Source organism: Falco rusticolus, chromosome 1 (assembly GCF_015220075.1).
Source record: "Falco rusticolus isolate bFalRus1 chromosome 1, bFalRus1.pri, whole genome shotgun sequence".
Classification (NCBI taxonomy): Eukaryota; Metazoa; Chordata; class Aves; order Falconiformes; family Falconidae; genus Falco; species Falco rusticolus.
In genome coordinates this window covers 10371523-10384219 of record NC_051187.1, presented here as the reverse complement: position 1 = coordinate 10384219, position 12697 = coordinate 10371523, and the positions used below count along the sequence as shown (strand labels likewise).

The 12697-nt window shown below is 53.9% G+C and overlaps 1 protein-coding gene across 2 annotated transcripts in view; it reads left to right on the top strand.

The window, feature by feature from the left end:
- The window catches only part of PIK3R6 (phosphoinositide-3-kinase regulatory subunit 6), a 43925-nt gene that overhangs the window by 27293 nt on the left and 3935 nt on the right, over positions 1-12697 (top strand). The window contains exons 7-20 of one of the 2 annotated variants that reach the window (XM_037409451.1): positions 458-526; positions 1021-1153; positions 2494-2563; positions 2977-3160; positions 3944-4091; positions 5261-5347; positions 5803-6259; positions 6910-7009; positions 7778-7900; positions 8402-8512; positions 10111-10201; positions 10910-10980; positions 11234-11324; positions 11812-11882. In XM_037409451.1, the coding sequence (XP_037265348.1) occupies positions 458-526; positions 1021-1153; positions 2494-2563; positions 2977-3160; positions 3944-4091; positions 5261-5347; positions 5803-6259; positions 6910-7009; positions 7778-7900; positions 8402-8512; positions 10111-10201; positions 10910-10980; positions 11234-11324; positions 11812-11882 (1806 nt within the window). Of the gene's footprint in view, positions 1-457; positions 527-1020; positions 1154-2493; positions 2564-2976; positions 3161-3943; positions 4092-5260; positions 5348-5802; positions 6260-6909; positions 7010-7777; positions 7901-8401; positions 8513-10110; positions 10202-10894; positions 10981-11233; positions 11325-11811; positions 11883-12697 lie in introns of both variants that reach the window. The other variant, XM_037409443.1, reaches the window with a different exon arrangement.

Sequence of the window (12697 nt, the reverse complement as noted above, 5' to 3'; positions counted from 1 at the left end):
TAATGAGCTCAGTTAGAAACTTCTGCTAGCCCGCTCCTACCATGGCTGCCATGTGTGTGCTGCACAGCTCTGTGCCAACCATCTCTCAGCAGCTCCCGGAGCCCCTCACATCCCTACAGCAACCTCTAGCCCTGCAGCGTGGCAGTGGCCATGGCAGTGTGGTCCACCCCCCACCAGGGCTTGGCTTGTATGCATGGGATGCCCGCCATACCCCAGGGACATCCTGCCCACCCTGATGGCCCATGGAGAGTCCCAAACTGCACCTTGACCCGAGGAGCATCACCCCCCTAAGCCAGGGTGAATGCCTGTGCTCACCCTGTGTGTCTGAGCTGCTGAGCAGACAAAACCCAGCACATCCTGGGGCTCTGGTGGCTCTCCTGGCTCTGGTCTCTGGTGCTGTTCACCCCAGCATTCTGCCAGGCGCTGCCTGCGCTGACTGTGCCTTTCGGTTCCACAGGCGGAGCGAGGTGACTTCAGACATTACATCATCCCCTTGCTGCACACGCTGATGTACACCTTGATAAAGGTAACCTACCACGGGCTTCGCTGGGGCAAGATCCAGGGAAATCAGAAGCCACAGGAAGGGTCACCTGAAGTCACTCAGCACCTATTCCTGTGCTGAAATATCCCAGTACCTGCCCAGCAAAGCCCTGGGACTACCACGGGTGGACTCATTTGTGCATTTCCCAGGGTGCTGTTTGATGGCTGAGACACTGTCACCTGTGCCAAGTATGGGAGTGACAGGTTCTTCCAGCTGACCCCCTTTTCTGGAGGTGTTTTGGTGCCTGATGGCGTAGGGAGCCACAGCCTGGCAAAAATGTGTGCCCACAGCCCTTCGGTGGCTATTGCTGGAGGCTTCCAAACAACCGTAGAGCCTGATTCTGCTTCATATATTGCATTTAAATCCATATTGAATTTGGTGTAGCTCTGGGCTCTCCCACCCTGGGGTCTGCTGTGGGGAGAGCACCGTTAGGGATGACTGCCCATGGCATCTCCTTACCTGCCCCTTTCTCGCTCCAGGCTCCCTGCATCTCCGATGAGCTCTGCGGCAGGGTGTACGATTTCTGTAAGAAGCTGCTCACCCTGCCCAAGCCTTTCTGCACCATCGGTTTGGACTATGCCATCAGGCTGAAGATGGAAAGGACAGCACCGGGTACGAAGTCTTCTCCTCAGGGGTCCTCAAGGCAATGGTAGTGGGGGTCTGGAGCATTCCATGCCTGAGATGGCCTTTGTCTAATGCAGTGAGACGTGGCAGGGATTTCTGCAGGGGGCTAGCCAAATGCCTGGGGGTCTTAGGGATGTATTTGGATGGGACGGTTCCCCTGATTTCAGGCTGCTGAGCCTGAGTTATGCAGAAAACCTTGGGGTCCTCCTGCTGTCAGGGTAGGTACCACCAGAGCCAAGTCCAGCCCGCCTAAGGCCAGGTGTATATACACCCTCTGTCTGCATGGGAAACGGGGTGGTTACGCTCCCAGCCTGGGCATCTCAGTACGTTTTGTGGCGGTCTCCTTTTTGCAAAGCGAAGTCTCCATCTGAGACAGTTGCAGGCTGTCCAGCATGGGCTCCCCCTCCACTACCTGCGCATCAGGTTTTAGACACTAATATGTTGTTAGTTTCTGCAGGGAATAGTTCCTTTTATAAAGCAAGCCAGAGGACAACTCTGTTTTCTTTTTTCTCTACCTTGCTCATTAAAGTTCTTCTTGTTGAAGTTTTCTTTAATAAAAGTCCTTAAAAGCAATCCTGTAAAACAGTGCAAGGTGCAGACACCTTGCGAGGTGGAGGTAAAATATGAGAGATCTGGTGGGAAATCAGAGAGAAAGTGCCACTCTTGGTAGTGTCAGCCCATCACCCCGACCATCCTTCCCCAGGACAGCATTTTCTGAAGCTCCAAGGTCCACCTTCATCTCACCTTTCTTTCAGATTCTTTTAGAATCTTTTAGAAGTTTGGTAAAAGAATGGTTCCATGTGGAGAGATGAGGCTTTCCGGCAGGGCTGCTCTCAGAGCACCGCAAGGCTCACAGGATGACTGCACCCGAGCTGTGTGGGGTTGGTGTATCTTCCCCACCCCAGAGCTGGGTGAGGGTAAAGTACATCTCTCCTCATTCAGAAACATGTCGTGTTCTTCGTATCCACCCGAGCGCTGTCCCCCGCTGTGGCCACGGGGATGGAGACCGGGGGTAGGGCTCTTCCTCCTGCTTCCGACCCTGCTCCCAAGCTCATAATCCACTAAACAAAGGAAGGGAAATACAGGAAATCATCCCTGAATAGAAGGGGTTTTCTTTTTATGTAGCATGTCTTTGTCCTTGGCTGTTTTTAACTCTGGGCCTGATTCTTGGCTCTTTTACATCATGTCTCCAGCAATGGGTGTTGGCCAGCCTTGGCAGAGCCGCCACCAGCCTCTACAACCAGGAGCAGCACCGAGCTGCTCCGGGGAGTCGCGTTGTTATTTCTCATGCTCTGACTCCTGCATGTTTGTCCTTTTGCATTTGCTAGGTACATTGTACCAAAGGATGGTCATTTCCGAACAAAGCCTCAAAAGCGACCCGTACCCTTATCAGGAAAAGTGAGTGCACTTCTTTGAATGTATTGTTGCTTTTATTTCTTTCATAGCCCCACAGTGAAATCTCCTTTTCCTGCACTCTGAATTAATGCCAGGCGGAACAGACAATTTGGACATGAACCACACGGCAGTACATGGTCTTGGGGGACACAATTTGGTGGCATCCACAGCCTCGCTAAAACAAGCTTTGCATTGGGAGGAGCACGTCCCTCCCATGTGTCCCAATTTATTTCTGTGGTCCTGGGAGGTAGGAAGCTTCCCTTGGTGGGAGACAGGGCAGGGCAGGGAAATATCAGCAGCGACTCTTTTCCTCTGTACAGGATAATGGGGACGTGAGCTGCTCATGCCAGCCCTGATGTCATAACAGGGAGTCCTCATCTCACCTCCCTCTTTTCCCATCCTTCTGCCCCACGCAGGATTTTCATCTTTGCTGATCCCGAGCTGCTCTCTGAAGCCATCTGCAATGCACTAGTCACTGACACGGAGGCAGCTCGGGTCTCCCAGAGCCCCCGGGCATGCATGTGCTATGTGATCCTCCACACCATTCAGGCGGCCCTGGGCGAGGGCTGCGACATCAGCAGCTTGAAGGCGACCTTGCAGGTAACTGGCAGCACTTCTGCAGCACCACCACTTATGTTTTTCTAATGGTCCTGCTCTTGCTGGGCACCAGGGGAAGGTTTTTTGGCAAGTGGAGAGACCCCCAGCCTCCTCACTGCTGGTCTCCAACCCCAGTAGCCCATGTTACTTGCAAGGCTGGGCTAAGGGCGAAGCAAGTGTTAAATGAAAAAAATTCTTCAAATATTAAAACAGTTGCTGTAGCAGGAGCCAGAAGTTTTGGATCTTCACTCTGAGCCTTCAGTTTTGCACAGCAAAGCTGGGCTCTGCAGCTGAAATACAGGCTGCTCTGAGCCACTGCTCATGCAAAAGCAACTCAGCAGAAAGGTTTCAGCCAGTTTTCTCCAAAACCTCCTGCAAGGAGCTGTGGGGCCACAGCAGGACAAATGTCTGGTGCAGAAAGGTGACTTTGCAGGGGCTCTTAGTGATTTCCTTTGCAAGGACACCTTTTTGTGCCAGCTGTCCCCGTCTCCTGAGGGCTGTTCGAGCTGCCAGCTCTGCTGCTGGCTCTCTGAGCTTGTGGCAGCTGGCAGCACAGTGCCCATCAGCTACAAACCTGCCAGAAAAAAGCTTTAAGCAGACGGTACAGCCAACACCTCTCCTCCTGCAGCCTTCCCCAGGGACAAGGAGGCATTTGTGTCCTCTGCTGAGAAACAACAACTCTTGCAGGACACGTTTGCCCTCTTTCTGCCCCCTCCCACAGCCCTTCCCATGGAGCATCTCCCCTTTTCACTCCCCCCTGGGTGTTAACAGCTGCTTCTCACATAGGTTATGCCCACGAGTGATGTCGAGCACTGGTTCCGGCAAGTGGTGGTGGCAGTGGAGTGTGCAGGAAACCAGGCGAGTGCAGACCGCAGCCAGCACGCGGCCAGGCTGGAGGAGATCTCCCACGCCATCCTCAGCTCCTGCCAAGCAGGTGAGCTCCCGGCCAGCCATGCACAGGGTGTTAAGGGAGCTGTGCAAGCTGGCAGGCCCTTGCCTCGCTGCTATATCTTCACCATTGCCCTCCCAGAGCTGTCCATCCCCAGCTCCCGTCTGCCTCTACCTCAGCAGCATCCATCACCCGGTCAGGTCCTTGCAGCCTGGCTCCTTGCAGGGACCTGATGTCCAGGATGGCAAACGGCATGTGGCAGTGGAAGGCACCTGAGGAAAGGGACTGTGGCAAACTGCTGCTAGTTCAGCTGCCCTGAGGCCTGGAGATGCATCTGTTGTTTGCAAAGGGTGCTACAGGTGTCAGCCGGGGGAGCTGGACATCAGGACTCTAGGGCTTTGCTGGTGTACTGGGGAGTCACTGCGCACCACTCCATGCAACCCTGTGCTGATGTGGATGGTGGCACTGCCATCTTCTCCCATCCCTGGCAGAGCTCTGTTCCAGCCTGGTGCCATCGGGGCTACACAGACTATAACACGTGTCCCCATCTGTCACAGCTCCTCACACAAATCTGGGCTAGACTAGAGGGAAATGGGAGTCATGTTTCCCTCTTCCTGGCTACTACTGGTGGAAGGTCCCTACACCCCAGCCCCCTCCTTGGAAAGAGCTGGAGACTGTACCAGTGCAAGACGTGAGGAGGAACAGCCAGTGGGGCAGGGAGAGGAGTGGGATCGTATCCTTCTGATGGAAGTGAGCTATTAAATTGTCTCACTGCTTCTCACAGAACTATAATGGGTTAAAAATAGCCAGTGATGGTGGGGTCAAAGGGCTCCCTTGAATCTCAGCTGATATGACTGAGGCAGGTCCTGCCATGTGGGTTGAAGGCCCAATGCCAGAAGAATGTTTTCTTTATTTTGCAATTCCTCTGCTGTCCGCAGCAAAGCAAGGTCCTTCTCTCGGCCATGCCTCAGTTTCCCCATCTTCATTTCTCCCTTCCACCAATGGTGCAGGTATCTTCCTGTGGCTCAGTCTCGAGAGCAGAGATCTGTGATTACAGCCTCCTGTCTGGCCAGAAGGCAATGAGGGTGGGAGAGCCCTTGGGGGCTCAGCATGGGCCATCTCAGCCATGGTCTGAAGCACAGCACCAGTGGGGGTTCATGCATCTGTGGGGGAAAGCTGGTCCCGTGTGTTACAAGCATCCTTGTTTCCCCCAGGTGATGCTCCCCTGGGAGGACTGCAGGACACCCCTCTGCCCAACCCCAACATCAGCTTTCACCTCTGGACAGAAGATGACCAGCTCTGTGAGTGCACTGTGGGGCTGTGGGGAGTTCGGACAGTGCCTGAGGCTGGGAAGCCAGTGCAAAACATATAATTTAGCCCTGATTATTGAGCAGTGAGTTTCATAACCATCACCCAAGGGCCAAGCTCATGGAGGCTCGTGCCGACTGCACCAGCCTTCCTACTTGTGCGGTGTTGGGGTCAGATCAGGGGATTAGTGGGGGGAGAGGGGTGAAGGAGACAAGGAGAGGATCCTTGTGGGAGAGGCTGAGCAGGATGTGCCCACAGTACATGATATGAGTGATACTGAGCTCTTTTCATGGTACAGTGTGAAACAGGACTGAAAGACTGACTCCTCTTGGACCTGCTGGTGGAGGTCTTGGCCCTGCGGTTTGCATGAGAGGAGGGGTGCTGAGCAGGATTATGCTCAACCTGGCTTTGGTTGTATTTCCCTCCTCAAGCTCCCTTCTGCCTGCAGGGAAGGAATTGGTGCTGTTCATCCGCCCGCTGTCGCAGAGCTGCGAACCCGACTGCCTAAGCCAGGACCTGGACAACTTCGAGATCCAGGACATCATTTCGGATTGCGAGTGCTGCGAGCAGACCCGCTTCTCCGTGCTCTCCACTGACAGTGGCATCGAACGAGACCTGCTCATGGCAGTCGAGGAGCCTTATGCCCCTTGCGGTGCTGAAACAGAGCAATCCCGGCTCCACAGGAAGGGTGGCATTAAAAAAAAGCCGTCGCCACTGGAGAGCATGGCCTTCCTGCAGGCTGGCTGCAACGGTGCCGGGACGAAGTCCCCGGTGAAGCTGCAGAGGAGACCAGGCATCACCCCGGAGCCTGCAGCCCCGCTCCAGAGGCTGCACACTGCTCGCATCGTGCTGCTGGGGGACGACCGGGTCCTAGGGCGCCTGGCCCAAGCCTACCACTCTTTGAGGTAACCAGCAGCCATGGCTTCTGGTGGCTTGGGGGAAGGGAGGACAGAGTGTGGGCTTTGCATCTTCTCCAAGATGGCTGGGGAGGGGGTTGGGCTCCAGCAGTACCTGGGGCAGGGTGAGACTCAGGTATTTTGCACCCAAATGCATCTGACTCCCCTGGCTGCATGGCACCATTTGGCTCTGTTGACCCAAGTGATGCACGCAGTGAGGCTTTTTCCCTTCTGCCCATAGAATAGGTTAAATGAACCATAAAGGAGGCAAGACATTTTTCTGTGCAAAAGGAAAAACTTCTAAAGAAAAGCTTTTTTCCAGCTGGCTCTTCCCAGCTGGTTCACCTGGGCCAGGAGAGCAGCATGGGGTGGGACTGAGTCACAGTGCAGGCAGCAGAGCTGGGTGCAGATGGGACCACCAGTCCCAGCCAAGAGCCTGTCTGTGGGATGCCCCTTACCCCCACCATCTCGCCTTGCTCAGTTTGAGAGCCCGGGGGCGTTACTGCTATCCTGTTGCACTGGGCAAGGGAGGCGTGCGTGCAGGGCATGCGCTCCTGGTGCAGAGCAGCTGCGGTCTCTTGGCACTGCCCAGCCTTGGCCAAAAGCCATGTTCTTCCACCTTCCCCTTGTGACACGGCTATTTATTTTTCCATTTCAAGGAAACGAGAAACACGGAGAGTTTTCCTGACTCCCAGGCTGAACCTGCAGTTCTACTACATCCCAGTGGTGACAGGGCAGCCAAACACCTTGGCCATGACGGTGAGTCTGGGCTTGGCAGCTCTGGCTGCTGCCGCTGGCTGCCAGCAAATGATGGTGTTTTTGGAGGAAGAAGAGGGAGGGGGTTACAGGAATTCACGTCCATTAATGCCTTGTTCCTAGAACAAGGAGGATGGGAGCCAAGGCAGGGCGGCTGGGCTCCATTTGCAGACTGTCTTCGGGAATCCATCAGCCCTGGAGACATTCGGGTTGCTCCAGTCCCTGACAGGTGATAACTCACAGCCTAGTGATGGCATCAGTTCTGCTTCTGTGCCCCAACTATAGGAGGATCGAGGGATGTCATTAATAAATGACTGATGCTCTTCACCTCCCAAACACTTAAGGGAAGCAGGTGCCCCTTACCTAGAGCTTTGCCTGCTTGGTCACGGCCCCAGTTTTAGTTCTGCAAGCCACTACCTAGCAGTTTATCTTGGGCACATCTCTTCCCCTCTGACAGCCTCAAGACAGCTATAAATAAGTGGTTGCACTCCTCACAGTATTTTAAGCTGGCCTAGAGCTGGCTGTGAGCCCTGACAAACGTGCCATTATTAAAAAGAGTATTTCTTCCTTCCATTCTTCACTTAGTTTTTGTTCTCGAGCACCTGCTAAAGGAGTGCTGCAAGAAGTGTTTTGCCATCTTTTCTGGACCAAGCAGGGAAGCGGGAGGGATGGGGGAGCTGCCCATGGGGTGTTCGTGCCACAGCTCCCTCTGCCTTTTCTATGGCTATTTTGAGCCATGATCATACCCTGAGCCGTGTGTTTCTCCTGCAGGACCATGCTGCCACCGGTGACGAGGAGCTCTGCGAGGTGGCTGGCTACCTGGGCAGAGCTGACCCATGGTACGAGAGCAACATCAATACTCTGTGCCACGTGATTCCCAAGCTGGCCGCCATGGTACGAGTGAAACCTTCCCACCTCCCCAGCCCAGCCAGTTTCCCAAACACATCTGCCAGACTGAAGATGAGCTCGTGCCCTGCAGGGCCCCTCCGTGCCCCACACAGCGGCTGCCAACCCGCCCCAGTGCCCTGCACCCAGAAAGGTGCATGCGGCTGATGCTGCCACAGCCCACAAAACCCATTTGCTGCATTCAAAGAGGGGTTTTTTTGGTCAAGGGATAGGAAATGGCAGGTTTCAAGAAAGAAAATGTAAATGAGGCATTGCTGAAATAGCCCCAGCTCTCATTTCCTGGCAGTTTGAGCCACCATTGATAGCTTGCAGAAAGGCTGGGAGGTGGGTGTAAGTCTTCGTTTCTCCCACGCGCTTTGGCTAGTTGTGGGAGAGCAGGTCAGTGCTGCCCTGGGCGACATTGCTCATTATCTAGGAAGACATAAGAGTTTGTGGCAGTGTTTTTGAGAACTGACTGTGGGTGATCCATAACGTGATTTGCCCCCCCAGCCTTCCTCTCCAAGCAAACATCTTGTGACTGATCTGTTCATCACCGATGTGATCGCTTACTACGTTCGCATGGGCACCCAGCCTGTCTGCTTCCAGGTCTACACTGTGAAGGTGGGTGCTGCAACCCTTGTGCCTTCATGTGGCCCTGCAAGAGCTTGCAGAGCCCGGCTGTGGGCAGAGCTGTGCAAAGCCAGTGGGGTCTGGGGGCTTACAGCAGATCTGAGCCGGGTCCCCATGCTCCCCAGCCTGTCCCCTCCTTGCCAAGCTCCTGGATCTAGCGACTCCTGCTGCAGAGCTCAGCTGGAGTCAATGGTCCCAGGAAGGCTATTTCAGGATCAGACAGGTCAGCAAAGTGAGCCTTGAAATTACCTGGTAAGGACACAGATTTCCTGCTCCACTGGATTCAGGTTTGCCCAGGGAGCTCTGGCATCTCCTGCTGCTTTAGACGCTATGAGCAAACAGGAGTTTTCTGAGTGGTTTTGCCAAAACTTCTTGTTTTCTACTTCTTGTACCTTGCAGGGGCTTTGCAGGGCTTCCTGAAACACCATTTTATTTATTTCCTGCCAGCTTTTCTCTGAAATGGTATCAGAGTGAGACCTGGCACTTGATATGAGAGCAAAGAACTACTGTATTCAGTCATGCAACCCCCCCATCTGCTCCTCTGGCAGTTCCCCCCCCCCCCCCGTCAAAGCTTAGGGGGTGGCATTGATGCATGTGTCTCCTTTTAATCTACCTGTAGCCAACGTGGTAACCTATTGCAGCAGGAGCAGCCACTAATGAGCAAACTGGCATGTGGCTTGCAAAAAGCTGGAAGAGCTTTGGTAACTCCTGATAGAGCATCACCAGGACTCGAACTGATAACAAGTAGATTCTAAACAATGGGAGCACCTGGTCCTCAGCTTGTGCGGCTGGGGATGTGGGTTTTTTGGTGAATTTTTATTCCACTCATTTCTCCTCCAAGACAAAAATCAAAAGCAGGCATGAGAGTGGGTGAGTCAAGCAGGGGAAGAGGAACTGACTCCAGATGTGGTTTTCAGATAAAGGCACCTAACCTACCTTGTTGTCATACAGGGTGTGAGGCTGCTTCATCTGGAAACACTAAGCCTGTTTTGCCTCTTTGGTTAAGACCACGCTGCTCCTCCTCTTTGGCTGCAGAGAATTTTCCTGGAAGTGAGGGTCAAGTCCCACAGGAGTCAGACATAAGTCTAGGTGTAGCTAGGTGAGGTTCCTCAGGACCTTATCTTCACAATTTGCTCGAAACAAACCCGTAAAAAGAAAATAATTCGTAGGTCTGAAGTGACAAGTTGACGTAGGCGTCTCAGGCAGAGATGCCATGCCTTGAAGCCAAGCCAGCATCTGCAGTCAGTCAAGCTGCTCCCCTGGACCTGGGCTGCGGGTGGGCAGGTGCTGGGAATGGACTGGTCTGTGAGTGCACAGTGACACCCAGTGGCAGGGGACACTGCCCTGGCTCTGCTGGCCAGGTCCACCACCCTCGGCCACAGCCTGCCGTGCTCCTGGGCTTCAGGAGGCAGAGCAACAGCAGTTCCTTCCACCCCACGGGCTGCTATGGTGAACTCATAGATTCCCTCTCCCAGTGCCACACCTGGGCGCTCTGGAGAACCTGCTCATGCCACAAGCTCTGTGTGATGCCACACGCTTGGTCTGGTGACCCAGGAGGAGCTGTTCTTAAAGATTTTCCTCTCTTTCAGATTTTCTTCAATGACCCGGCCCAGGAGCCAGCCGAGGATGTGTTCCTCACGGAGCTGCGCACCCAGGTGCAGGAGAGCATCTCCTACAGAGGTGCGTGCGTCCCCCCACGCTGAGCCCTGCAGCAGGGGCTGCCACCCTGGGAGGGGTCCTGCTGGCCCCAGCTCCCGCTCACCCTGTCCTTCAGCCTGCAGCAGTCAAGGCCATGCCATGGGGCGATATCCCTTGCTCCATGACGAGCAGGAGACTTCCCTAAACATCTCCATCTCCCTCTCAGGCTCATGACACCAGGCTAAATGAGAGACCTTGTGGTCACTGGCTCCTGGTCTCAACCGGGTTTTGTAGACTGTGCCTCTGGCTGGCTTCAGGACCCTCTGAAGTTGGGCCAGCACCATGTTTTTATTGAGGAAACAACCTGGGATTTATAGCCACCCCCTTTGACAGATGTTTTCCCTATTAGCAATTCAGCTTCCTTGAGTTGCCAGTGATGGGAAAAGGGTGCTTGAAGGCTGGACCGTTACAGAGGTCACATCCAGCCCTTCCACCAGTGCACCCCGTGTCCCATCTGATGTCTGTTTGCCGTTGTGGGTGGGCACAGACCCTCGGGTGAGTCCGTCTCACTGGACCTGTGGAGTGTACAGAGTCTCAGCTCTTGTAGGCAAGGTGCGAAGGATCGGTGTGCCAGACCACGACTGCTGTGTGATGGAGGGGGTGTCTTGTCCCAGGGGAGGACCCCTCCCTGCTGACCACAGACAGGTGGGACAAGTGAAACCTCAATCCTACCAGGTTCCCTCCTTGCAGAGTTAAGCATGACCAAGAAGAAAACAACCCTGGATGGCCCTGGCATAGATCTCACAGTAACATACAGAAAGGTAAGTGGGGCTCTCAGCAGCCCAAAACGTCTCTGCTCACAGGGATCCCCAGCATGGCACTGATCTCCCAAAAGGAGTGCTCTAGTCCTTTTTCCCTCTGGAGCTGCACTCCAGGAGAGGACAGAGACCTCACCGCAGGTTGTGGTGAACTTTAAAAGCCTGTTGGCTAACCTTGCATTTGTGAAAACCTGCCCCCAGACTTCTCCCCGTCTCACCTCGCTGCCTGGGGGCATTAACAGAGCCTTGCCTGCAGGTTGTGCTGAGCGACCGGTCGAAGGAGCTGGCGGTGTCCCTCCGCTCCACGGGTCTGGTGATGAAAGCCATCCCTGCTGATGAGGCTGATGGTGGGTTCTTCCTGCTCGGAACTATGTGAAGAGGGTTTGCTGGGTTTTCTGGTGCTTGATAGAATAAATTTGACCATGATATTTAGCGCAAATTGTGCCTGGGCTGGGGGGGGTTGAATCAGTGACATGCATGTATTGGTGTCACCATGGTCTGTGGTTGTGTGTTTTCTCGGGAATGACGTGTCTGGGGTTCCCTGTAATGTGGGGTTCCGGTGTAACTTGAATCTAGGCTTGGCAGCACCTTCCTCTTGCTGCAGCCTTCCTCTTTCACCTTGCCTTTAGCATAGCCTCTGAGTTTTCCACCCTGAGCATGATCCCACACAAACCCTTAGCCCATGGACCTTGCTAAAGTCTTCCTTTTCTGTTGTTCTGTGTGTCCCACGGACCTCCGGCAATGCACCCAAAATGCGGGATCTGGCAGCAGCCCCACTCCAAGCTGAGCTGAGATGTGCCATGGCCCGAGGCTAACATGCTGCTTCTCTTGCAGACCTGGTGTGTCTGAACGTGAACATCACTGAAATCATTAGGATCAACAACTTGTCAGGACGATCATTCTCGGTAAGTAGCTGTGGATGCTCACAGCCCTGGAGGGGTTGGCCAGTGCATGGAAATCCCTTATGACAGCAGTGGAAGGGGGAACACCCTGTGGGGACGAGGTGGTCTTGGGGCCACCCTGCTCAGAGAGTGTTTTGCAATGAATTTCCATAGAAAAGTCTGGATTTCTGAGCCAAAGCACCAGATGCCATCCTTGCCGGTCAATGCCACGTTGTATCCTGTCTTAGGAGACCCTGAAGGACAGAACTGCTGTTGGGGTTATTCTGTGACCCCAGGGACAAAGTGGAGAAAGAAAGCTTGGTCCCAGTCATTGTGGCTCCACCCGAGTACAGGAAAGGGTCTATATAGTTTTGTGATCAACTCCATTAGGTCAATGAATCTAATTGCCAGCTCAGAAAGATGACTTTGCAAGAGGTGGGATTAAAAACTTGGGTTCCTGTCCTCTTCATTTTACATGTGAGTTCAAGTTGACCCCAGAGGACACGCTGCCCCGTGGGAACGTGTCACTGCCATTTGGGTGGCAGTAAGAATTACTGTGCCTTGGTCATTTGGGCCCTGGAGCTTCCAGTCTCTTAGCTGGTATTTTTAGCTAGTCAGCACACTTTTCCTTATTTTCACCTGGCTTTTGGAAACACCGAGGTACTGCAGCCCACGCTCTCCACAAAGATACACCACGGGCCTGGAGAACAGACCATACCCCACATCCAACATCCCAAAGCTTTCAACTTGTGCAAGCGTTGCCAGTTTGGAAAGGTTGCCCTTGAAAGATTTGACCAGATTGTGATTACAGTTGTGATTACAGAAAAAGGATTAACTTT